The 25,400-nt window shown below is 35.0% G+C and overlaps 1 protein-coding gene across 1 annotated transcript; it reads left to right on the plus strand.

Annotated features, from left to right (window-relative positions):
• On the plus strand, window positions 1-25,357 carry vps16 (VPS16 core subunit of CORVET and HOPS complexes). Its single transcript, XM_056459513.1, has 22 exons — window positions 1-204; window positions 2,994-3,082; window positions 3,194-3,285; window positions 3,437-3,565; window positions 4,513-4,657; window positions 6,406-6,521; window positions 7,793-7,915; window positions 9,765-9,820; window positions 9,900-10,084; window positions 10,697-10,773; window positions 12,617-12,748; window positions 13,154-13,317; window positions 13,413-13,521; window positions 16,513-16,647; window positions 16,758-16,866; window positions 17,055-17,152; window positions 19,243-19,347; window positions 19,448-19,525; window positions 20,126-20,295; window positions 21,101-21,197; window positions 21,283-21,386; window positions 24,490-25,357. Exons 1-22 carry the CDS (start codon window positions 155-157, stop codon window positions 24,632-24,634), a joined length of 2,508 nt encoding a protein of 835 aa, XP_056315488.1. The 5' UTR covers window positions 1-154; the 3' UTR covers window positions 24,635-25,357.
• Window positions 25,358-25,400: the final 43 nt, after the last annotated feature.

The following is a 25,400-nucleotide window of genomic DNA, read 5'->3' on the forward strand; positions in this document are numbered from 1 at the left end:
TCAACCTCATCAATGAGAGAGAAGAAGAAGATAGAGGAAGAGATGGGCGAGGGAGAATGATAAACAGAATAAAAATATACTCATAATGCTGCGCTAATTGGAACAGTTGTAATAAGATTCAACATATTTCACAGATTCAGCAGCATAGGAGGTGATGGCGTTTGTTACAGCGAACTGGAACCCTCTGGGCGATGCTTTTTACAGGTAAATCAGATAAATGCTTTTTTCATTTCGTTTCTGTTTATTAAATTATGCACAAAATGAGTGCATGAAAGCAGCAGTCTGCGTTTGCGTGGACATTTATGCAGAGATTAAAGACAGCGTTTAAACTGGATGTGTGTTTTGAATAGGAATCAGTCATGTGACAGGTGTCATGAGGCACTGTCATTAAAGCAGCACAACAAACTGTTTCTCTTGTGGAAGTGTAGCATTGCTTTAACACTAATTGTATCAACTTTTTTTCTGGAAACATCGAAAATCTGTTTTCAATCTGTGACTTGAACCATTATCGTACTGCTACGTTGGCTTCTGTAGGCTACAGATGTCAACAAACACTTTAGCTTGTTTTATTGAGGTAAAGTTGGTTTTATATTTACACATTCGGACTTTCTCCTTAATAATATAATTTTAAACAAGTATTATTTGCAAATTCTAAATGGGAAAATCATATTAGAAGCCAATGACTATCAAAGTACAACATTGTTCACAGTCAATTTTAAACAGTGCTTATTGTTACCTTCGAATCCACACCAAATAAAGTACCAATCGAGGTAAAGTTGGTTTTATATTCACACGTTCTCCTTAATATTATAATCTCTGAAAAGTATTCTTTGCAAATTTAAATAGGGAAATCATATTAGGAGCCAATGATTATCAAAGTACAGCATTGTTTACAATCAATTAGACAGTGCTAATGTTGTTTTGAAGTCATACTTGCATGCTAATTCTGACCGAATATTCAAATTAGCGTGGTAAACAATATAGAGACAGTTAAATGAACGAATGTGCCAATATAAAACCAACTTTACCTCAATATTTTAACAGTCTCTATATTGTTTACCGTGCTAATCTGAATATTTGGTCTGAAATCTCACTTAAGTATGACTTCAAAACAACATTAGCACTATTTAATTGACATTGAACATTGTTGTACTGTACTTTGATAGTCATGGGTTGCTAATATAATATGATTTCCCTATTTTAGAATTTGTAAATAGTAAGGAGAATGTGTGAATGTGCAATATAAAACCAACTTTACCTCAAAGTACCATGGTAAACAATATAGCATGGGTGCCCAAACTTTTTCTTATGAAGGGCCAAAAACCAAACTTGATTAAGGGAATTGGGCCGAAGGTAAATATATCAAACTATATTACAAAGTTGCCATGGATAATTTCCTAATTTATTTCAAAATAAATAGAAAACATTACTTTAATCATATTAACTAATGCAATATTTATTTTTTACATTTCATAATGAACTTATTATAATGAAAACATAATTCTATTTATAACACAATGGAGTTTAATGCCGAATACACTAGTCTAGCTGTTCCAACCAAATTTACCTCAATGTTTGTTTTATGTGAACTGTAGTCAAAGTGATCTAGACATAGTAATACTATTGTATTGTCTATTTATAAACTGTTTTGTCATCAAGAACTTTTTTTATGCTGGCAAAATTATGCTTTAATTAAATTATGCTAATCTTTGTTAATTATTTGACTTCTGCAACCGATGCTCTATAATACATGTGTCTAAATAATACATTTAATTCTTAATGAACACTTCTGTAAGTATTTAATTGTTTGTTTAAAAATGTCACCAATATTGCACTGAAGTTCATTAATATATATAGAAAATAAAATAGGAGATAATACACATCCCTGAGGTACCCCTATATTTAAAACAGAGCAGTCAGACATAACATGATTAACACAGACGCGTTGTGGTCGGTTTTTTAAAAACTCTCTGATCCATACAATCAACCAACTACTTACTCCTAAATTATGAAGACGTTCTAAAAGAAGGTTAGGTTGAACAGTATTAAAAGCGGCTGAAAAATCCATGAAGAGTATTCTAACATACGTATTTAATAGCATTTTAAATAAAATATTGGCAGAAATCTCAAGTGATATGTGATCTACTACTGTAAATACAAAAGCCAAACCCTTTGCTCTCATTTATTTATGAAAGATTTACCAAATAATGTCTATATGTCATAGTTAGACCAAATATTCAAAGTATAGCATGGTAAGCAATTTATGGACCATGGACCAAATTAACTTGTTATTTATGTTTTATGGATAATTAAAATTGTATGATCATGATTTTTCCATTCTGTGAATGTTAGAGATATTTATTTATAAATAGTAGTGTGAATAATAAATTACGTTAAGTTGATACATTTCTAATAATATACCTAGTTTTAAACTTTATATGTTTGTTTTCAAACATTTTTTTGTTTTAGTTTGATAATCATATGTAATTTCCATTCCACTAAAATGATGTATTCTGTGGCTGTCTACTTTTAAATACATTAAAAGGGATAGTTCACCAAAAAATGTAATTTACTCACTGTTTACTAACCCTCAAGTGGTTCCAAACCTTTATGAGTTATTTTTTTTTCTGTTGAACACAATAGAAGTTGTTTTAAAAAATGTTACAAATCTGTAACCATTGACTTTCCTCATAGGAAACATGAATAACGTGGAAGTGAATGGTTACAGGTTATCAGCGTTTGTCAGAAAATATTATCTGTGTTCAACAGAAGAAAGTATTTATACAGGTTTGTGAAGAGTGGGTAAATGATGACAGAATTTTCAGTTTTGGGTGAACTGTCTCTTTAAAACTTGCAAATTTGACTCGATCTTGAAAACGGAATTGTTGGATCCACTTAATGAGTCTTTATAGAAAGCATAGGTTGTGATGAATAGACCTGGATTAGCATTGTCCAGCAAATCAGACATCATCTATGTTTTCTTCCTGAAACAGAAAGATTGAATTGTATGAGATGGGCTGGAATCTCAAAGACGGTCTGAGAGATTGTCTGTTTGCTGCAGCTCCATACGGGGGTCCCATTGGTGAGTTTTGGGTGAGATCAGCCTTGCTGAATATAATTCAGCAATATTAAATCTCAGCACATAGAGTTTTTCTTGTGTGTTCAAAGAGACTGACACTTCTGTCTTTATCAGCTCTCCTAAAATGGCACAATCGACGTTCTCCCAGTGCCAGACCTCAGTTAGAGATTTACTCTTCCTCAGGACTCCCCCTGGCCAGCTTTCCAGTAAGAAAACACCACTACTTAGCCAATCTCCTTGATGAATAGATAAATAAATAGACAAAACAATAACAGTTTTTAGCTTTGACTAGATGCTCTATTTAAATGCTTTAAAAACAGAAATGCCTTATAGTGTTTTCTCTGTTGTTTGTCTCAGTGGAAGAGTGGTGTGGTGAAGCAGTTGGGATGGACGGTGTCTGACGACCTACTGTGTGTTCAGGAGGATGGCACTGTGCTCGTCTATGATCTTTTGGGTGGCTTCAAGAGACACTTCAGCATGGGCAATGTGAGAATGCATTCGCGATCAAAAGGATGCATCTGTAATGTTATACTTTTAAAGGTCCCATAAAATTGTCGGCGCCAGTGGTGTAGTGGTTAGTGCAGGGATGGGCAAACTTGATCCTGGAGGGCCAGTGTCCCTGCATAGTTTTGCACCAACCCTAATCAAACACACCTGCTTGTAGTTTTCTAGTGATCTTGAAGACACTAATTAGGGTGTTTAGGTGTGTTTGATTAGTGTTGGAGCAAAACTCTGCAGGGACACCGGCCCTCGAGGATCGAGTTTGCTCATGCCTGGGTTAGTGTGTCGACACGTGCTCACGGTGATCCGAGTTTGATTCCGCCTCACGGTCCTGTGCCGATTCTTCCCCTCTCTCTGCTCCCCATGCTTTCCTGTCAATACTCTCTACTGTCCTATCAAATAAAGGTGAAAAAACCCCGAAAAAATTATTATAAAATAAAAAAGGTCCCATAAAATTAGCATAAAGTTTTTTAGATCATAATTGTTCATTCTTAGGATATCTATAAGCTAATGTGCTCCAAAACAGTGACAAAATTTGCTTTTAGACGATATAAAACTGATATAACCATGTAAAGCTTGTAGCTTGTTATTTCCGCCTAAATGGATCAACGTTTTTTTTGACGTCACCTCATACGTCATCAAATGGTGACCAATCAAATGCTCTCTAGTATCTGACATGCCCCGCCCCCTTCAAGACGCTTCTCATCTTATGCGTTTAAGCTCAACCACTCTCACTGGCAGAGCGGTGATGAAGCAAAACGCTATTGCCTGTTTTATAAAAGGGGAGGAGCTACACTATGTCCCACCCTCTCTTCGTGTTTCGGTTGAGATTACGTCAAACACTGAATAAAAATGCTCATTTCAAACCACTTCATGAGACCTTTAAAGTATTTCTTTCAGTCAATGTTCATTCATTATTAATTCTCTCACAGGAAGTTTCTCAGAGTCAGGTACTGGAGACCAAGATTTTTCATTCACCCTATGGCACAGGGGTTGCCATATTGACAGGTGCCTTGCGGTTCACTTTGGCCACAAATATCGATGACATCAAACTGAGGCGGCTACCGGAGATTCCAGGTAAAATATGACTTCTTTGGGCTGCTATGACGATACACTCTTAAACATAAGTTTGCTAGATTCACTGTAGATGAAGTACATTTATTGACAGTGTTCGGGAAAGTTACTTTTTGAAGTAATGCATTACAATAATGAGTTACTCCCCCAAAAAATAACTAACTGTACTACTTGTTTACTTTTTATGGAAAGTAATGTGCTACCTTATTTTGAGTTACTTTTTCTTACCTGGCTGAGGCTTTAACTCTTTCAAAATTTGCTGGTGGTGTAATTTTTTCCTTTTTTTGGTCACACTTTACAATAAGGTTTGATTGGTTCATGTATTTACTAACATGAACTAATTATGAACTCTACTTGTACAGCATTTATTAATCATAGTTCAACATTTACTAATGCATAATTTCAAAATCCAAATTCATGCTTGCCAACATTAGTTAATGCACCGTGAGTTAACATGAACTAGCAGTGAGCATCTGTATTTTCATTAACGTGAACTAGCATTAATAAATACTGTAATAAATGTATTGTTCATTGTTTGTTTATGGTAGTAAATGCATTAACATTAACTAATACAGCCCTATTGTAAAGTGTGACCCCTTTTTTATAGCATTTAACAACCAGGTTTACAACCGCATGACAACATTTTTTTCCAAATCTTTTTATTGACATTTTACTCAATCAAACAATTTCAACGAGATTTGAAAAATAGAGACAAAAAATTATCTTTGCTCCAACAGAGCCCCCCACCCCACTGCTCCATTTCTTTATAATATATGATGCTAATTTTTTTATCTGTTTTACATATATACGCAATGAATCACAATAGGCTTAAAAATATATAAAACAATATAAATATAAATTATTATAAAATAAAATGGAGGGGAAAAAAATGTGAGAAACAAATTGGCAACAGTCAAACTGCAAATATAAAGTCTGGATCCATTTGCTCTATATATTGTATGGCAGCACTGGCTGCTAAATAAGAATTTTTTACTGCAACCTTTGGTGGAGTACCGAATCTTTGCACAACAACATTTTAACAACACATAAAAAATAATAATGGGAATAATATTATCTTCTGAGAACTTCCTGATGGCTGTACATGCCGTATATCCAGATTACTGAAAATGCTGTGTTTGCTACTTTTGTACTTTTTGTGTTATTATTTCAGTAAATTCTCTGTCCATTGGGATAACGATTGCAATAAAGCCTAAATAAAGAGCAACATGAAATGCTGAACTGTTCAAAAGACAGATTGTAAACATTTCACATGTTTAATAATATACATAATAATATAAGGAATATACATAATAATATAAGGATTTTTGATCAAATTTAATCTCATGTCTTGTTGTGTTTTTCATCCACACATACTATACACTTGACACAATCCCCTTCTCCTTTTCTTGAGTTCACAATAGCAAGAATACTTCTATTGCAGAAATGTAAGGCTCCGGCCTGAATCTTCTTTCCTGACTATCTGTTCCCTCACAGCGTGCTCTCATTGAGTGCGTAAACCAACAAGATTACATTTGTTTTAATTCAGCAATTTATTTTTTAAAGACTAGTTTAATCAATCAAAAATTAACTAACATATTAATACATAATTTATTTAAGTAATGCATTACTTGTTATTTAGAAAAGTAATATTACAAAACGTGCATTACTTATAATGCACTACCTTTATTGAAGGTTAAAGTTTGTAACCCCCAAAAGGAAATTTCTTTTAATTCACTAATGTTTCATTTCAGGTATACAGGCAGCGCCATCATGTTGGGCCGTGCTGACTCAGGACCGGCAGAGTAAAGTGCTGGTGGCCAGTGGAGCTCATCTGTTCGTCCTGGACAATACAGCCTGCACTCCTGTGGTAAAGACCTTACAGAGACATTCAGATTTATTCATTCAATAAAATACACTTCCAGATTAATAAACCAAAGTCCAAAAGCATTAAATAGATGGTCCAATATGCTGCATTTTGGAGTGGATTGTGTTATTTATAATGTGTTTTATGATATTTTATACTACCGTTCTAAGGTTTAGGGTCAGCAAGTTTGCTTGTTTGTTTATATATTGGTAGAAAAATTACTATAAATGTGTTACAAAAATACTGATTGTTTAAACATTCTGTTCATCAAAGAATGCTGAATAAATATATCACAGTTTCTACAGTATGTGACCACAAAAATAGTCATAAGTGGTAAAAAGCTGAGATTTTGCAAAGAAATTTACCTTTAAAGTTTAAAGTAAGTGCTTAGCATGCACGTAACTGATTTAAATGTGTTGATTAAAATTGAGTTTTGATATATTTACAGAAAATCTACAAAATATTTTGACCCATACAGCACATTTTTGGGGTATTGTAAAAAGTATATATATTATACCCATGCACTTAAGACCATTTGTGGTCCAGCAAGGGTCACATATATTATGCAGCACAACCATTTTTGGCATTTTTTTTTTCGGGAGGTTTAGCAAATCAGAAAATTAGAGACAGTGGTCTGGATGCAGCCCTGGTGCAGTGCAATCTGAGCTGCATCCAATGCTTTTTAATATGCTCACCCAACCCCACTCTTAACCCTACCCCTCAAAGTGATTTCACTAGCTCCATTGAGTACATTGTATCTGACATTGCGTTACTGAGATATGCAGTCTCACTTTGCATCATCAAGGCTGCATATAGATACTATTGAAATTAGAATGATTTCTAAAGGATTATGTGGCATTTAAGACTGGAGTAATGATGTCAAATTGCCAGTAATTAAAATTTGCCATCATAAAAATGTATCTATGTATTTTTATACATTTGAATAGAAACATTTATCTTCTATTGTGACAATATATAACTTTATTATACTCACTTTATTGAAGTTATGCAGTACTGGTGAGCAGAAGAAACTGTATTCCAAATAAAACATTCAAAATGTTAACAATCTTAGACTTTTGAATGGTAGTATGTAAACACCCATAAATCGTGCATATTGTAGTACTCTTTCTAATTTGATTTCATTCTTAATGATATGAATATTTTACCACTGATGTGATTTATTCTGGAGCTGGTTAGTGTGGTTCATCAAACTAAGTGTAATCTTAATAAGAAAGCATCTGCTAAAATAAATAATGTTTGTATATGTGTGTCAGACTCCTCCAGGCCTCTCTCCACAAGCGTCCAGTATACTTCACATGTGTGTCTCATTCAGTTATAAATATCTTGCGCTCCTCACTGACTCTGGCCATGTGTGGATGGGCACGTCCAACCTAAAGGTAAGAGAAAGCCAGCGATATCATTCTTTGTATTGTATGAAGCTGTTTATCTTGGTAAAAACTCGCAATTGGTGTTCTAGGTGACTATCTGTCCTTCACTTAACCCATGTGTACTGCTCAAATTGACTACCCTTTCTTTATGTTCGGGGCTGTTTTGCCCCATTGACTTCCATTTTAATGACATTGTTTTATTGCAAAGCCATGACAGCAAATACTCTTGCATTCTTGATTGTTGGTGGTTTTCCCTGTTGGAAAAAGGTCAAATGTGTAATTTTATTGTTGAACATCAGTTGGCAGCATTAACCCTTTGCAAAAATGTTTCTGGAGCTGAGTAAAGTGTGTGTGCATAAATATACTCACTATGTTTACTATGTTCTGAGAGCTGAGGCGCTTATTTAGATTTTCTCAGAAATATCAAGATAAGTGTACAAATGTCTCTCTCCCACTTACAAACACACACACACATTTGATTAATTTATTTAGAATAGCTAATACTTATTACAGCAACACAGCATTGAAATAATCATAAAGAGCCTGTGATGTTTCACAGTACAAGCAATAGATACAACCATTGAGTTTCTTTTGTGTGACAATATTAAAACACTAAATCAAGTCTGCGCATAGCAGTAAGAAAATAGATTAAGGATAAAGATGGCATCGTCTTCTCCACACATGCAGACTGCCTATTATAGCAGACACGGAACAGTACTTTGCATTTTGTTTAGAGTCTTTTTTCTGAGTCCGGCAATTCATAGTCCCCTCACACACAGTTTATGAACATGTCCTAGGCTACCGTAGATTAAAACAATTAACTTTATGTTGTAGCCACATACTTTCAGAGCATTTACTAATGGTTGATATTTCAACATTTTTTTCTGAACAGCATAAATCCATGTATGCGTCAAAACAGCAGCCTGCTTCCATAATCAAGATGTTTTTCAATACTTCATCCACAGCAACAATATCAGGGGTGTTTGGAAAATCTCTAATGACAGTACTCAAAATATGTGCATTACTGTTCAGTGATGGAAACCAGTTCATTCATACAGTCTTGTTTATGTATAGTGTACAATGCACACTGACTCTGTCCACCTCTTTACTGTAATGTTCACAATGCGATCATGGTGTGCCATGTAAACACAAACACAACACACACACACTCTATACTCCATATAGAAGGCAGAAATTAAGCTTTTTTTTTTACACTGCAACTGATGATCAACATGACATGGCAATTGAGAAAATGTTATTAAAATGAAAGTCAATAGGGCAAAAACAGCCCTGACCATAACGAAAGGGTAGTTAATTTGTCCAGAGTGTATTGTTGAGTTTTTTTAACATTTTCAAAGCATTTTCCTAAAATATGTGTCAAAATGAGATTTGAGACCAAAAATCATTCCGTTTGCTGAAACCCAGAGAAAAATTGTGGCCAATTAAAGACTCAAAATCACCCCAAAGTGGATGAAAACATCCCCAACAGCACACAAGGGGTAACTGATCATTTGTCTTACAGAGATAGTTCACAAAAAATTGAAAATTTACTCACTGTTTACTCACCCTAAAATAATTCCAATCATTTCTAATGTTGAACACAAAGGAAGACATTTTGAAGAAAGCTGAAGACCTGTAACCATTAACCTCCATAGTAGGGAAAAAACAAATACTACAAAAGTCAAGGGTTACAGATTTCTTTAAAATACGGTATTTTGTGTTCAACAGAAGAAAGAAACACTTAAACAAGTTAAAGGTGAGTAAATAATGAAAGAATGTTCATTTTGGGTGAACTATCCCTTTAAACCTTCATTAAATCGTTGATAATACTGCATCTATTATTGTTTTCTTGATGTAGGAGAAACTCAGCGAGGTCGAAACCAAAATGAAAACACCCCCCAGACAGATGGCTTGGTATGAAAGCATTTTACCGTTTTATGTATATATTTTTTTACTCACGATTTGTATTTCATTACTTGATTTTGTCTTGTAGGTGTCGCAGGCCCAAGAGTCAGCAGCCATCGGCAGTGGTCATGTGGGACGGGCTCCTCCTGGTGGTCGGAGAGTGTAAAGAAACGATTCAATACCATCTGGATGATGATTCAATTCTGGTGCCAGAGCTGGACGGGGTTCGGATCATCAGTGGAACACACCATGAGCTTCTGCAAGAGGTCCCAGGTTAGAAAATACATCAGGAAAAATGTCCACTTTTGTCCACTGAGTGTTTTTAAAAGACTTACTTAAAGGGATAGTTCACCCAAAAATGAAAATTGTCTCTCTCTCTAGTTGTTGCATACATTTACGAATTTCTTTTTTTCTGTTGAACACAACTGAACATATTTTAAAGTAAGCTGGAAAGCTGTAACCATTAACTTCCATTGTAGGAAAAACAAATACAAAGGAAGTCAATGGTTACAGATTTCCAGCTTAGTTCTAAATGTCTTTTTTTTTTGGTCTAACAGAAGTAAGAAACTCATAAAGGTTTGAAACAAGTAAAGGGTGAGTAAATTATGACAGAATTTTCATGTTTGGGTGAACTATCCCTATAATTCCTTCAGAAGGCATTTGAACATGCTGATTTGCTACTACATTTCTTCTTATTATCAGTGTTTATTACAATTATAGTGAATATTAACATTTAAATGCTTTACTTGGACTTTTGAACAGTTGAATAAATGCTTGCTGAATAAAAGTATGTATTTGAAAACGTTTAACCCCAAATGTTAGAATGAATCGAAAGGTTCTGGTCTCCATGTTTCACAAATGCACAAGTGTTATGATTTTCTGCAGGTGCTTGTGAGGAGATCTTTAAAATTGCCTCAATGGCTCCTGGAGCTTTACTGCTGGAGGCACATAAAGAATATGAGGTAAGACACATTTACTATTCAGGACACACATTTCTTTAACCTTTGCACAGTATCCTAAAAGCATACAACTCTTATAGTTGCCTAAAAAGTATATAATAGATTCATAATTATGGCCATTTTAGAAGTTGCACACTTTTATAAAAGTGTGCAATGCGTCCTTAATTTTGTCTTGATAAGATAGTTCCTCAAAAAATTAAAATACTGCCATCATTTACTCATTCTTCACTAGCTATCCGACCTTTTTATTTTTTATTTTATTTTTTTACTTTTTCTTCTGTAAAATACAAAGGAAGACGGTTGGGGGAAAAACAGCCATTGTATAGTATGTTTTGTTTCTACTTCTTTCTACTGTTTTTTTTCCCCGAACATTCTTCAAAATATCTTCTTTTGTGTTCAACAGAAGAAAGAAATTCATAAAAGTTTAGAACCACTTATTTGTGAGGAAATGGTGGGGATATTTCCATTTTTAAACTATCCCTTTCTTGAAGGGACAGGTAACCCAAAAATGTTCATCTGCTTTGGTAATTTATAAAATGCAAATCAATGATTATCAAGACTTTAAGTAATAAAAAATAGATATTCAGGCAAAACAGAATTAATACCTGAAGATTTCTGATGGCACATTGAGGTCTTATGAAGCTAAACAATCTGTCCATACAAGAAATTGAACATTATTTACAATTTTAAATTGAACGACAATGTTATATTAAACAATATGCTTTTTGTGTACAATGTTGTATTATTCATCAAAATAATAAAGGGTGTAAATGTCAATCATGTATATTGCTGGTCACTGGTGAGGAAAATAATTCTAAAATATTTAATGGTATTACTACTAATATTTATTATTAATGCTGGGCAAATATCCATCACATCCAAATAAAAAAAAAACTTTGTATGGAAGTAATATAATAATATGTGTTTGCATTTATTACTGTGTATATAATATATATAAAACACACATGCATGCATAGATTTGAGAAAATGTTTATTTATATTTAGCTATTAAATTTATATGTGTGATACAATATATATATATATATATATATATATATATATATATATATATATATATATATATACATACATATACATACACACACATTTAAATATCTATGCCATATGTCTATGTTTTGTTTGATGTATGCATCTGTATTACATATACATAATAAATATATATAATACACACACATACCTTATGTCAAAACAAACTTTAATCAAGATCAATCTTGATACATTTTTAGCACTATTATGTACTAATAATAATTAAATATGATGAAGTAATCTGTCATTTTAAATAGGGATGAACAATATGTCGTTTGAGCAATTGCATCACAGCGTATGTATCCACAGTAGTCACATTGCACGATTTGATTATTTATTAAAGATTAAAGGATAAAGATATTATTAAATTGTATAAAATATTATTGTATAAAATTATTTATACCAAGATAACCATGTTATCTTACATTTAATTGTTTAATTTCTATATTTCAATACTGTTAGACTCCCAAGAAAACCATGAAGCACTATTTATTTAACCTTTATTTATTTATTTAAAATTTATTTTATTATAAATTGTTTTATATATGCAGATTTTATGTATCTTATGCAGAAAAAGGCTTGATCACTCTAGTCAATCTAAATTAATGAAATCTTTCCAAATAAAACTATTCAGATCATCTGGTGAAATTATATTCATATCGTAATATACTGTATATCGCAGCAAAACAAAATATCGCAATGTCAGATTTTTCCAATATCCTGCAGCCGTAATTTTACATGCTAATTATATTAGTGATGTCATCACGTCTAATGCTTGTGTTCGTGAATATATTTGCAGAAAGAGAGTCAGAAGGCAGACGAGTATCTGAGAGAGATTAAAGAGCAGAGTCTGCTGAGCGAAGCAGTACGACAGTGTGTGGAGGCCGCCGGGCATGAACATGAACCCGAGACACAGAAAACACTCTTGAGGGTGAGACACACATCTATCAATAATTCAATAAAATTTTAGTTTATTTTTCACAATAATTATTGGTGCACATTATTGCATTACAATCAAAATAAGTAAAGTTAAGGGTATTAGTAACCATAACTTTATTAGTTACTAATAACTTTAACTAATTAACTAGTAACTAATAGCTTTTAACAGTTAACCTGCAGTTATGTAGTATAAAGGTAGTGTCTATGTGAACATGTTCAATAAAGTGTATTAAGTGTATGTATTGTCTTCAAAGTCCTCGATGGTTGGCATCATCTCTTCACAAGTCTTGAATCTCATCAAGTGGTGCTGCACATAATAAGAGAAGACGCATTTCATTTGCAGTAAGGCATGACATTAAACATAAACTTATTGCCTTGTTTCTTGCTCTCTCTGCAGGCGGCCTCCTTTGGGAAGTGTTTCTTGAGTAATTTTCCTCCAGAGCAGTTTGTCAGTATGTGCCGAGACCTGCGAGTGTTGAATGCAGTTCGAGATTATACCATAGGGATTCCTCTGACCCACACTCAGTTCAAGCAGATGACCGTACAGGTGCTTATTGACAGGTGAATAGGCTGTTTGCGGGACCAGGATTTCACTTTGTTGGAATAATATTGATTATTCAAATGAATGTATGGCTTTTACCTCTCTGTTTTATTAGACTGGTTTATCGTAAACTCTACCCACTGGCTATTGAGGTTTGTCGATATCTGAAGACTCCAGAATATCAAGGAGTGAGTCGTGTGCTCAAACACTGGGCCTGCTTCAAGGTATGTGAATGTGTGTATCAGGGTCAGGATTTAGATTTTTCTTTTTTTTTTTTTTTTTGTAGTGGCCATGTTTGTCTCAATGTAATTTTTGTAATTATGAATTGTATGATAATTATTTAAATTATAACTGTGTGTTGTCTTTTATGTCAGATACAGTTTATCGTGGTAATAAAATGACACATTTCAAAAAAGGAAAAGTTTAGGCTGCAATAATTTGTTGAAAAAATGTCTTTTATTTCTGGTAATATTGTAATAGTGACTATTTATGTTTATAAATAGAATATAAATGTAATCAAGTTTACGATGGCACAGCATTATATGAGTACACAGACAAACAATGTTGGTTCTTGATATTATGTTGCTGCAAGCTATGCAAAAACTTTCTTTTCCTTTATTTAATTATATAGCACCATTTAATACAATTCACATTGCCCAAGGGGGTGTACAGTCACATGGCTAGACAAACAAACTACAAAAGAGAATGCACACACTACACTACACATCACATAGACAAACACATCAAAATAACACATTTTAAAACTCTCCATTTTCATTAAGAAGATGTTGTTGTTCACTTTAAAAATCATAAGGGATTTAGCCGAGAGGATGGAAAAAGAGGAAGATCGTTCCACAGTTTAGAGCCTACATCTGTGCCCTCAATGTTTATATTTCTTTTGGTAGTGCAAAAAAGTCGGGGTTTTTTTTTTTTCTCAAACCTCATGGATCTAGGCGAACTGTAAATTGTCACCATATTAATCAGATAGCCAGGAGCTAAGTTGTGCAGAGCTTTAAAAACAAATACAATAATCTTTAAAATGATTCTTAATCTTCCTTGCAGACAGTTAAATGAAATTAATAACAAGGTCACAGAATCACATTTTTTTTGCAGATTCGATCATTTTTGCTGCCGTATTTTTAATTTTTTGTATATACATCAGTGTATTAACATCAATTGTATAAAATAAAGAATTACAATGGTCCATCCTGGAGAATACAATGACAGAGATAGCTTTCTCAAAGTCTGAGTTGGATAAAGGCTTAGCCTTCACTAGCAAATGCAAATTATAAAAACAAGTCCTGAGCACAGCACTTAATTGTTTGTGCAATTTTAGGTCGCTATCAATGACAAAACCCAGGTTTTTCACACTAGGTTTGACACAACCAGGCAAGGATGATGCATTAAAAATTAAATCACTTGCTGCTTTTTTGGAGCAAACACAGTAAATTTTGTTTTGTTTTCTTTTAACTTTACATAGTTAAAAGCATCCATTCTTTAACATCAAAAAAACACGCTGATAAAGCATTGAGTGAGTTGAGGTTTTACTCCCTCACAGGTAAATAAATCTGAGTGAGCAATTGAATGACGCTTAGGGCCCTATCATAGACCCTGTGGAATAAGGCGCAAGACATGTTTCACGCGATTTGTTGCTTTTTTCAGACCAGCACAACCCTAATTTTCACGTTTTGCGCCACGTTGTTTAAATAGCAAATCAATCCATTTGCGCCACTTGTGGATTCATGGGTGTGCTGGTCTAAAAAGGAGGTGTGTTAAGGCATGTTGGCAAATTGTTACAATGATTATTATTTTCTACATGAATATAAAAACCACCACCTCAATGCCTTCTTCATGTCCGGGGGCTTTTTTCAGTTTATTCATGACAATCTGCATTTGTATAATGTTGTTATTATTATTATTAGTATTATTTATTATATGCATATTTATATTTGTTTTAATAAAAACATGCTTAGATTTGTACACCTGTTGGGTTTTTAAGATGTATGCATCACCATATGAGGCATAAGAATAGGCCGTGTGTTTGGATATAAATCAGTTTTTATCACACTTCGTTATTATTGTTTGTTTATTCGTTTGCTGGAAATTAGAACTGAATTTAGAAATAGTTTTGGAACAGATCTTTGTGCTTAACAAACTAAATTAATTATGTAGACTAATGGATGCCTTGAGTGGAGAGAGTACAACACCGTTTTCTTACTCCATAAAAGTAAAGGAATAAAGTGAAGAGTAAAAGTAAAGCAAAGAGAAAAAAAAGAGGTCGAATGGAGGAGGCTCGTTCTTTATCCTCACATTGCAGATGGTGTGTTTAACTGTTTACTCTCTAGTGAAGCGTTCAGTTTTTCCACTTACAAAGTCTGCCATGTAAATAGCAAATGCACCATGGCGTGATGCAAATGACCCTTAAAGGGAATCTGAAATGAGACTCTGATTGGTTTGATGCCCATTATGCTCAAAAAACACCCATAACTCATTAAGAAAATAAGCACAACCCTGTTAGACCATGCGCCGGGGCGCACAGCGTATTTTTCCATCCTTAAAATAACAAAAGTGGATTCGGACATGTCCTTAATGCTTTTGCGCCATGCACTTTAGACTTTGTGCTTAGATCGTTAAAATAGAGCCCTTTGTGTTTCTGAAAAATGGCGTTATGTTTAGTGCAAGTTATGCAAAAACTTCTTACTGAAGCTTGAGATGAATCTCTTATTTGCTGTATATTATTTAAACAATGCTGTTTATGATGAGATTTTGAGTAGTGACTCTTATAAATGCACGTGTGTAAATTCCTGCTGCATTCAACAGGAATGTGTGTATAAAAATGTACACAAAAAGTAATTCATGCAATGTTCATAGATTCTTCAGAACTGTGTTTTCATGATTAAGGATGCATTTAATTAATCGAAAGTAAAAGCAAACATTTTTACACCATTTCAGATAAACACTGCAGCTTTTGTATGAACCTAAGTGTCAAAATATTCATGATAAAGTTGTTTTCTACCATTTATTATGAGCATAAAACTACAGGTTTCACTGCTATTGTTTACAAAATATCAAGTACATTTGCAGATATCGATTTTATTATTTGCTATTGCTGAATCTTGTGAAGATATAAATGTCTAAATGTAAATGATGTATGACATTGTGAGAGTAGAGTCCATCAGTTAAACCATATATAAACGTCTGTTTCCTTTGTGTAGGTCCAGCAGAAGGAGGAATCTGATGAAGTCATTGCAAAAGCTGTAAGTGTGAAGCTCGCCGATACTGCTGGAATATCCTACTCTGAAATCGCCACAAAAGCATATGAGAGCGGACGAACAGAGCTCGCCATCAAGGTACATGCATGCACAGACTGTATGCTTATTAAAACACAAGCGGATGTAGAATTTTTCTGAAGTTATATTATGGGTTGTCAGTCAGCTTGTGTTGGCCTCTCTCTCTTCAGCTGTTGGAGTTTGAGCCTCGCTCTGGTGAACAGGTCCCACTGCTGCTGAAAATGAAGAAAAGTCCTCTGGCTTTGAGCAAAGCCATTGAGAGTGGTGACACAGACCTCGGTACACACATTCACACACACCCATTCCAAAATATCATGTGCTGCCTATTGAGGAACTATTTATATACATGCTGTACCATTGAAGTGTGGGGTTTTTAATGTTCGGCTACTTTTATTTGATGAAGTAAAACAAAAATATTGTAATACTCTCCTATGAATGCAAAGCTGTTTTTGATTTTCACATGCTAGTGTACACAGTGGTGATGTACCTAAAGAATGAGCTGAACAGAGGAGACTTCTTCATGATGTTGAGGAACCAACCTGTGGCTCTGAGCCTCTACAGACAGGTACACACTAGTGTTGTCACAATTACCAGTTGTTTTAAGGTAAAACACAGTATACTTTCTGACGGTTAGTATAATTTTCATTACCATTAGAACTGTGATTGAGTTTCGGGATTTTGAAAACTGAAGGTAAATTCTGTATATACATATAGATGCAAATATATATACACTACCTGACAAGTCTTGTCGTCAATTCCAGTTGTAAGAGCAACAAATAATAACTTGACTTCTAGTTGATCATTTGGGAAAGTGGCAGAAGGTCGATTTTTCAGATGAATCATCTGTTGAACTGCATCCCAATCATCACAAATACTGCAGAAGAACTATTGGAACCAGTATGGAGCCAAGATTTTCACAGAAATCAGTCATGTTTGGTGAAGAAAAAATCATGGTTTGGGGTTACATTTAGCATGGGGGCGTGCAAGATATGTGCAGAGTGGATGGCAACATTAACAGCCTGAGGTATCAAGACATTTGTGCGGCCCATTACGTTACAAACCACAGGAGAGGGCAAATTCTTCAGCAGGATAGCGCTCCTTATCATACTTCTGCCTTCATATCAAAGTTCCTGAGGGCAAAGAAGGTCAAAGTGCTCCAGGATTGGCCAGCCCAGTCACCAGACATGAACATTATTGAGCATGTCTGGGGTAAGATGAAGGAGGAGGCATTGAAGATGAATCCAAAGAATCTTGATGAACTCTGGGAGTCCTGCAAGAACACTTTCTTTGCCATTCCAGTTGACTTTATTAATAAGTTATTTGAGTCATTGCAGAGATGTATGGATGCAGACGTCCAAGCTCATGGATGCGCAATATTGATGATGCATGTATTTCAAATATGTGTTTCAAATACAAAATAGTATTTTGATAAGGTTGATGAAAATGGCTTAATATTTTGTATTAAAATACTTTAGTGTCTTGTATTTTTGTAGTTTCAAAATACTCTAAATACTTTGCAAGAAGTCTACTGTACTTGATGACATCTTAAAAATGAGGCCTCTGATTGGTGCTTTCTCAGTAATTTGCCTAAGCTTGAGATCAGAACAGAAAACTGATATATTTTTAAGAAGGTGGTCAGTGATTGGAGTATGGATGGAAATTATGCTTAAAGTAAGTAACAGACAAACGGTAAGGGTATATATTTAGGAGCAAGTCAACAACCACTGAATATAGCTATAATGCTAAGGCCAGAATATCATCGATCTCAATCTGCTGCAGGTGGAAATGCAAAGGAACTATAGAAATATAAAATGCCTAAATATGGTCTTTTTTTAAGAGGGTAAACTGATGTAAACAGTTTTAAATCAATTTAAGTCATTTATTCTCTCTCTCTCTCTCTCTCTCTCTCTCTCTCTCTCTCTCTCTCTCTCTCTCTCTCTCTCTCTCTCTCTCTCTCTCTCTCTCTCTCTCTCTCTCTCTCTCTCTCTCTCTCTCTCTCTCTCTCTCTCTCTCTCTCTCTCTCTCTCTCTCTCTCTCTCTCTCTCTATATATATATATATATATATATATATATATATATATATATATATGAATGTTGTTGTTATTAACTAAAACGTGATCGAAATTTATAATATTGATGATCATCTTTTGATGATTGACAATTATATATCGATATTATAGATTGATTAAGGTTTTGCTAAAGTAAAGATCAAATGCATTATAATCATTGGGCTATTATAGCCATGTGTAGTCTAATCTACTCCTTGTTTAAAAGTTAAGGAGCTGTAGAGAATCTAAATTCTTATCTATAACGTTGTAATATTGTCTTTAAAAATGCCTGTGAGTCCATCCTTGAGATCTTTTTGCTCACAGAAGCTGTAGATGTGTAAAAGGTTCATTCTCCAGAGAATTAAAGCAATTAAAAGACAAACTTTGTCTGATTTTATTCAATATCAGTCTTCACATTAAAATATATTACTTGTATTATAGAAAGAAAATAATTTGGCTCTACAAACTCTATTAAAATCGCCAAAAATGTTAGGATTGAAATAATTGTAGTAATAATTGAATAATATTTATTTGATAATAAATAATTGAAGCTTTATTAAAATAAAGCTCGGATTAAAATTAAAATCTTGATTGTTTGTTTTTCAGTTTTGTAAACATCAGGAGCAGGATACGCTGAAAGATCTTTTCAATCAAGATGACGATCATGAGGAACTGGGCAATTTCTATGTAAAAGCCAGCTATAAAGAGCAGGTAGGCATTTGAAGCTTTTAAAGGAGCTTTTTGTTTTCTGGTTCCTCTAGCAAGAATGCATCTTGTAAAAACATGAACGTGTGTGTATGTGTAATTGCAGAGACTAGAAGCTCGGATTGGTCTTTTACAAAGTGCCGTGGATGAGTACTACAAGGCCAAGAATGAGTTTTCTGCCAAGGTGAAAACTGCATAATTTTCGGTTACAGACTGTTAAAAAAACATGGGACAGTTCATTGTCTGAGCAGCCAGAACATTAAAAGGACAATATAAATCAAGTCTTTGATGTCCCTAGAGTGTGTATGTGAAGTTTCAGATTAAAAAAAACACACAAATAATGTTTTATAACTCTTTGAAACTGCACCTTTTAGGTTTGATTCTAATTGTGAAATTTTGGTGACTGTCGCTTTAAATTCAAATTAGATTGTGCTCTTTTCAAAAGAGGGCGGAGCTACAAACCACTATGTATCAGCATAGTGGCAGATTTAAAAACAAGACTAACATCCTATGCTAATGAGGGAGAGATCATCACTTTTGGGCGGGGCTTTCTCCCTTTTATAACATGTACAAAGGGAGAATGTCAATTAAAGTGTTTACTAAGTGTGATTATAAAAAAACACAATTAATTCATTTTTACTATTAGAAGCTGGTTATATTCACAGACTATTCCCATAGAACTGTATTTAAACCCCTTATAGAAATGTTTCTTTCCATAATAGGTCGCCTTTTAATCTGCCTTATCAAGAGTAATAATAGTCTTTATTGTTTTCTCCTGCCTCAGAGCACAGAAGACGAGATGCGTCTGCTGCGGTTTCAGAGGAAGCTGGAGGAAGAGAAGGGGGAGCCGCTCGTGGGCTTTTCTCTTCATGACACTATGACCACACTGCTGTCTGTGGGACTGCACAAGCACGCAGAACAGCTCTACAAAGACTTCAGAGTGCCTGATAAGAGGTGCGTCCTCTACTGATAGTTTATCTGTTCTAATAAATTCATATAAACGCTTTCATATCCCGCCGGCGGTGTTGGGAATCATTAATGGCATTCTCTGAGCTTCAGTGGTAACTCTGAGGCCCGGTTTACACATGGTATTAAATGAATAGTTCATCGAAAAATTAAAAGGCCACTGAATATGTAGGTTTAAAGAAGTTTTTTAGCTGAATCCGTGGTCTTTGATGATTTGTATAACACTGGTCAATGATCAGCCGTTTTTTAGATTAACTGTAAACACTTGCAAATGATACATTGAGCTCTTTTGATTGGCCTGAGGAAGAAACTGAACATTATTTAGCTTTATTAATCCACAGCCTGGGCAAACAGTTCTTAGTAGTTCCCGTATTTCAGACACATCTCCCATTTTGTTCTGTCTTCTGGAAAACTCCCGAAATTGAGCTCCCCTTCCCCTCCCCTCGCTCCTCAGCTTTTTGGTACAGTTAATAACACCCCCGGATCTCCGACATTGGTGTAATGTCCGATCGCAGCGGGCAGCTGCCTTTTCATTTTTGGATGACCTATTCCTTTAGATGCATTTTTAGAAGTCTGATCACACATTCAACCACTCACAGAGGTAGTCAAAATTTATAGCTGAATGTAATCAAGCAGCCAAAAAAGACCACCAACTGACCCAAATGTAATCACTATAGAATATTTTGTGAGAAAGCAATAGCTTAAGATAATAATCCAGTGCTAAATGTATCAACTGTAATCTCGAAATGAATTTTACTCCAGTCTCTGATGCATCCTTGTTTCTCATCATCAGATTCTGGTGGCTAAAGTTGAAGGCTCTTGCTGAAAAGGAGGACTGGGACGAGCTGGAGAAATTTGCCAAAAGCAAAAAGTCTCCTATTGGATATTTGGTAACTGATGTCTTAATAATCGGTCTTGGATTACTCTAAGAATGATTATTGTGAATAACCGTTCTCTGTCTTTCTTATATTACAGCCATTTGTAGATGTGTGTATTAAACATCATAACAAATATGAAGCCAGGAAATATGTGTCTAAAGTCACACCTGAGCAGAAGGTCAAAGCTCACCTTGCAGTGGGGTAAGAGTTTATTACAAAAACTGCTTATACAATGTATTACATAAATATTTATAAATATATATTTCTGTTGTTGTGATAGATTGCAGTACATTAAAAATGATTTGGACAAAGATAGCACATTTACTCTTGTTTTTTCAAGCAACATTTCACTAAAATACATTTTTTAGGTTTTAAATACTTAGCCATATACACTAATGTTCCAAAGTTTTGGGTCAATATTCTTATTTTTTAAGAAGTTTATGTCGACACCAGTGGTGTAGTGGTTAGTGCGTCGACACATGCACTCCAGTGCTCACAGCGACCCGAGTTTGATTCCCGCCGTGCAGTCCTATGCCGATCCTTCCCCTCTCTCTGCTCCCCATGCTTTCCTGTCAATGTTCTATGCTTTCCTATCCATAAAAGGTGAAAACCTCCAAAAAATAATTATAAAAAAAAGACATTTATAAATTCTGGTTTTCGACTGCCTGAAATTAGTCATCAGAAGTTCTAGTCTTAAAGGGGACATATTATGCTCCCTTTTACAAGAGTCCAAAGAGGGTGTATGTGATGTTTCATCTCAAAATATGGCAGCTCAATATTTATAATGGCTGTTAGTTGCTGACATTATCTTTGGCAGGTATGGTGTGAAAATTGTAATGGCTGACGGCTGCTTCTCACTCAAGCCTGCTTAATACCTGACGCGTCTGCTAGTTCGCTTGAGTGCGCGTGGCAAATGTGATGTCATTGCGGAGTTTGCAGAGGTTCGCTTTGGGTGCGCGTGACATGATTTCGGTTGGCGGAGCGCAAGATTATTTTTTTTTGACTCGAGTGAACAGTTCGCGTGGTGCCGCATTTCATTTGAGTTGATTATGAATCACTTTAAGAGTGTTTGTCTAAAACAGGTACGCCTGTTTATGATCCGTGATCATAGAGATAACCAGATGATCAATAATTTTTGACTAGAAATTTTAACAGCAGTGGGAAAGAAGGAAAGTTTTTGTTAAAAAGTTTGGAAAAAGCTGGTAATAAATTTGTTAAAGCCAAAAGAGGCCAAGGCAAAAGAGGAGACCCAGGTACACAATTACATAAATATGTTTTTTCCACCATTCACAGGTTTTACACTGATGTATACGTTACAATTTTGAATTTTAAACAATTTAATAGTTACAAAACTATAGTTAAGAAACAAATAATTTCTTTGATAACTGGAAAGGAATATTTGAAACTATCGGTTTACAACATACTGATGCCCTGTTTTTCTAAGCTTTATTGGTGATAATGGTCAGGAATGTTGGATAATTATTGCCTTTTCAGCATAAGCATAGGACAGAAACTAGCCAGACAGTAATGTGTGAATTGTGGAGCGGGCTAAATCTAAAAACATCTGTATTTTTTAGTAAGTGTTCTTTTTTTTGCTTGTATTCTAGCCATAATAAAAAATATATTTGTAGAGCAACTCATGTTCTGTTGTCATTAATATTTTAATAAACTTTAATAGGTAGAACTGTCCAAGATATGAACAAAAGCAAGTGATGCATCAAAGTTTGATTTAAAAAAATCTTGAATGGTTATAAAAATCCTTATAATCATCAAAATCATTTATAAACATAATAAAAATAATTAGTTTAAAAATATTGAATGATATTAATGATATGACCGTTCCAGAAACGTTCTACTGCTCTGTTTATCCGTCTGACTTTACGGTCAGTTTCTTCTGACCGCCCTCTGTCGTTTTAAAGAATATCACAACGGCGACCGTGGCAGGTATAAAAGCCTCGTCTGTTTTGTGTGGTGTGCGTGCAGTCAGTGGAGGTGGAGTGCTTCAGGGAGAAGGTGCTCGCTGCAGAGCCACTTGAGTGGAGCTTGAGCTCCAGCTCCTCTTCCTATGAGCTGTTTTAATGCGTACACCCACCCTGCCCCTAACCCCAACCCCCAGTGACATCACTTGTAGAAGAAGTGCAGCAAGGAGGAGCTGGGGCTCAAGCTCCCCCTTGCTGGAGCTCAGCTCTGCCCATGTGGCTCTGCAGTGAGTACCACTTGCACTTAAAGCTGTTTATGCTAATGAGGGAGAGATCTTCATTAATGGGTGAGTGATCATTCATTCATTCATTTTCTTTTCGGCTTAGTCCCTTTATTAATCTGGGTTCGCCACAGCGGAATGAACTGCCAACTTATCCAGCAAATGTTTTACGCAATGGATGCCCTTTCACCTGCAACCCATCACTGGCAAACATCCATACACACCCATTCAAACACATACACTACGGACAATTTAGCCTACCTATACCGCATATCTTTGGACTTGTAGGGGAAACCGAAGCGCCCAGAGGAAACCCACGCGAACACGGGGAGAACATGCAAACTCCACACAGAAATGCCAACTGACCCAGTCGAGGCTCGAACCTGCGACCTTCTTGCTGTGAGGCGAACGTGCTACCCACTGCGCCACCATGCAGCCTTGACGTGATCAGTTATGGCAAAAATAACAAACTGCAAGATTTAGTTTATATCTGCTTTGTATTTTCTAAATGCAAATTTTGATGCTGTTTTTGGCACACACTAGCTAATAGATATCCTTAAAGTAACAGACTGAAACTAACATCTAAAAACCTTTATTTTAATTTCACGCAACCTTTAACCATTTCAAACATTGGGAGAAAAAAATATGTAAACTATTATATTGACAAGACCTCCAAAAACTAATTTAAAATAGCATAAAGGGGGTTGTTTAAAATATTTAACAAAGCCCTAAACTTATGTACATTAGTGAATATATGAATGTATAAAATGAAGAGACAGTTCACCCAAAAGTGAAAATTCTCTTGTTATTTACTTACTCTCAAGTGCTTCCAACCCTGTATGAGTTACTTTATTCTCTTGAACACTAAATAGGACATTTTGAAGACAACTGAAAACCTGCAACCATTGACCTCCATAGTAAAAAAACAAATACTATGGAAGTAAATGGCTACAGGTTTACAGATATCTTCAAAATATCTTCAACAGAAGAAAGAAACTCCAACAGGTTTGGAACAAGTGAAGGATGAGTAAATGATGGCAGAAATATCAGTTTTGGATGCAATATCACTTTAAGATACCACAGAAATATTTCTCTCTTACACAGGGACATGGAAGGTGCTGCAGAGGCTGCTATCGAGAGGCGTAATGATGCAGAGATCAGCACAGTTCTCTCACGCTGTTCATCAACCACTGATCATGCTCTGGTGGAACGCCTGAATCGAGCCAGAGCCACTGCTGCCAAAAAGTGAGCCTGTACGCTTCTGCCCTGCTCGACTGAACTGTGTTTCCCGCCAAGCAGTGAAGCACTGTACACATTCCAAGCAGCAGAATTCACTTCCGGCTATGTAAATGACTCCTGATGTACAGGATGATTTTCACAAAAATAAATTCTGCTAAGTGAAGGAAAATGTATTGGATGGATTCACTGAGAAAAAGACAGACAGCAAGAAAACTTGCACGTCAGCATTTTGTGTTGTTTTCTGCCTCTGTCAGAGAGCTAGACGCGGTTCCCATCTCGCACTTCACTGTACATTTTTAAGGGATAGTTCACCCAAAAATGAAAATTCTGTCATCATTTACTCTCTCCCACTTGTTCCAAATATGTCTGTGTTTCTTTCTTCTGTCGAACACAACGCAATATATTTTGAAGAAAGCTAAAAACTTGTAACTATTGACCTCTGTGGTAGGAAAAACAAATACTACAGAGGTCAATTGTTATAGGATTTCAGCTTTCTTCAAAATATCTTCCTTTGTGTTTAACAGAAGAAATAGGCTCATAAAGGTTTATAACCACTTAAGGTTAAAGTAAATTTTCATTTTTTGTGTAAACTATCCCTTAAAAATCCTTTGTACCTATAATAATATTGAGCCAATTGTGTGTTTGTTGTAGAATCATACTGTAATCTATCATATGCTGCGTTCTGACAAATTAACACCTGTTATTTGAATTAAACCACAATTGGATACAAAAACTGTCCGAATGTGTTTATGTGACCATTTTTACAACAATCACGC

Source organism: Danio aesculapii, chromosome 6 (assembly GCF_903798145.1).
Source record: "Danio aesculapii chromosome 6, fDanAes4.1, whole genome shotgun sequence".
NCBI lineage: Eukaryota > Metazoa > Chordata > Actinopteri > Cypriniformes > Danionidae > Danio > Danio aesculapii.

Bases quoted from the DNA above. Each gene is read 5' to 3' on its own strand.
- vps16 (XM_056459513.1), top strand. From the start codon at position 155: ATGGCGTTTGTTACAGCGAACTGGAACCCTCTGGGCGATGCTTTTTAC. The intron at 13,318-13,412 runs GTGAATAGGCTG...CTGTTTTATTAG, and splicing joins GTACAGGTGCTTATTGACAG to ACTGGTTTATCGTAAACTCT. The intron at 20,296-21,100 runs GTGCGTCCTCTA...TCTCATCATCAG, and splicing joins TTCAGAGTGCCTGATAAGAG to ATTCTGGTGGCTAAAGTTGA.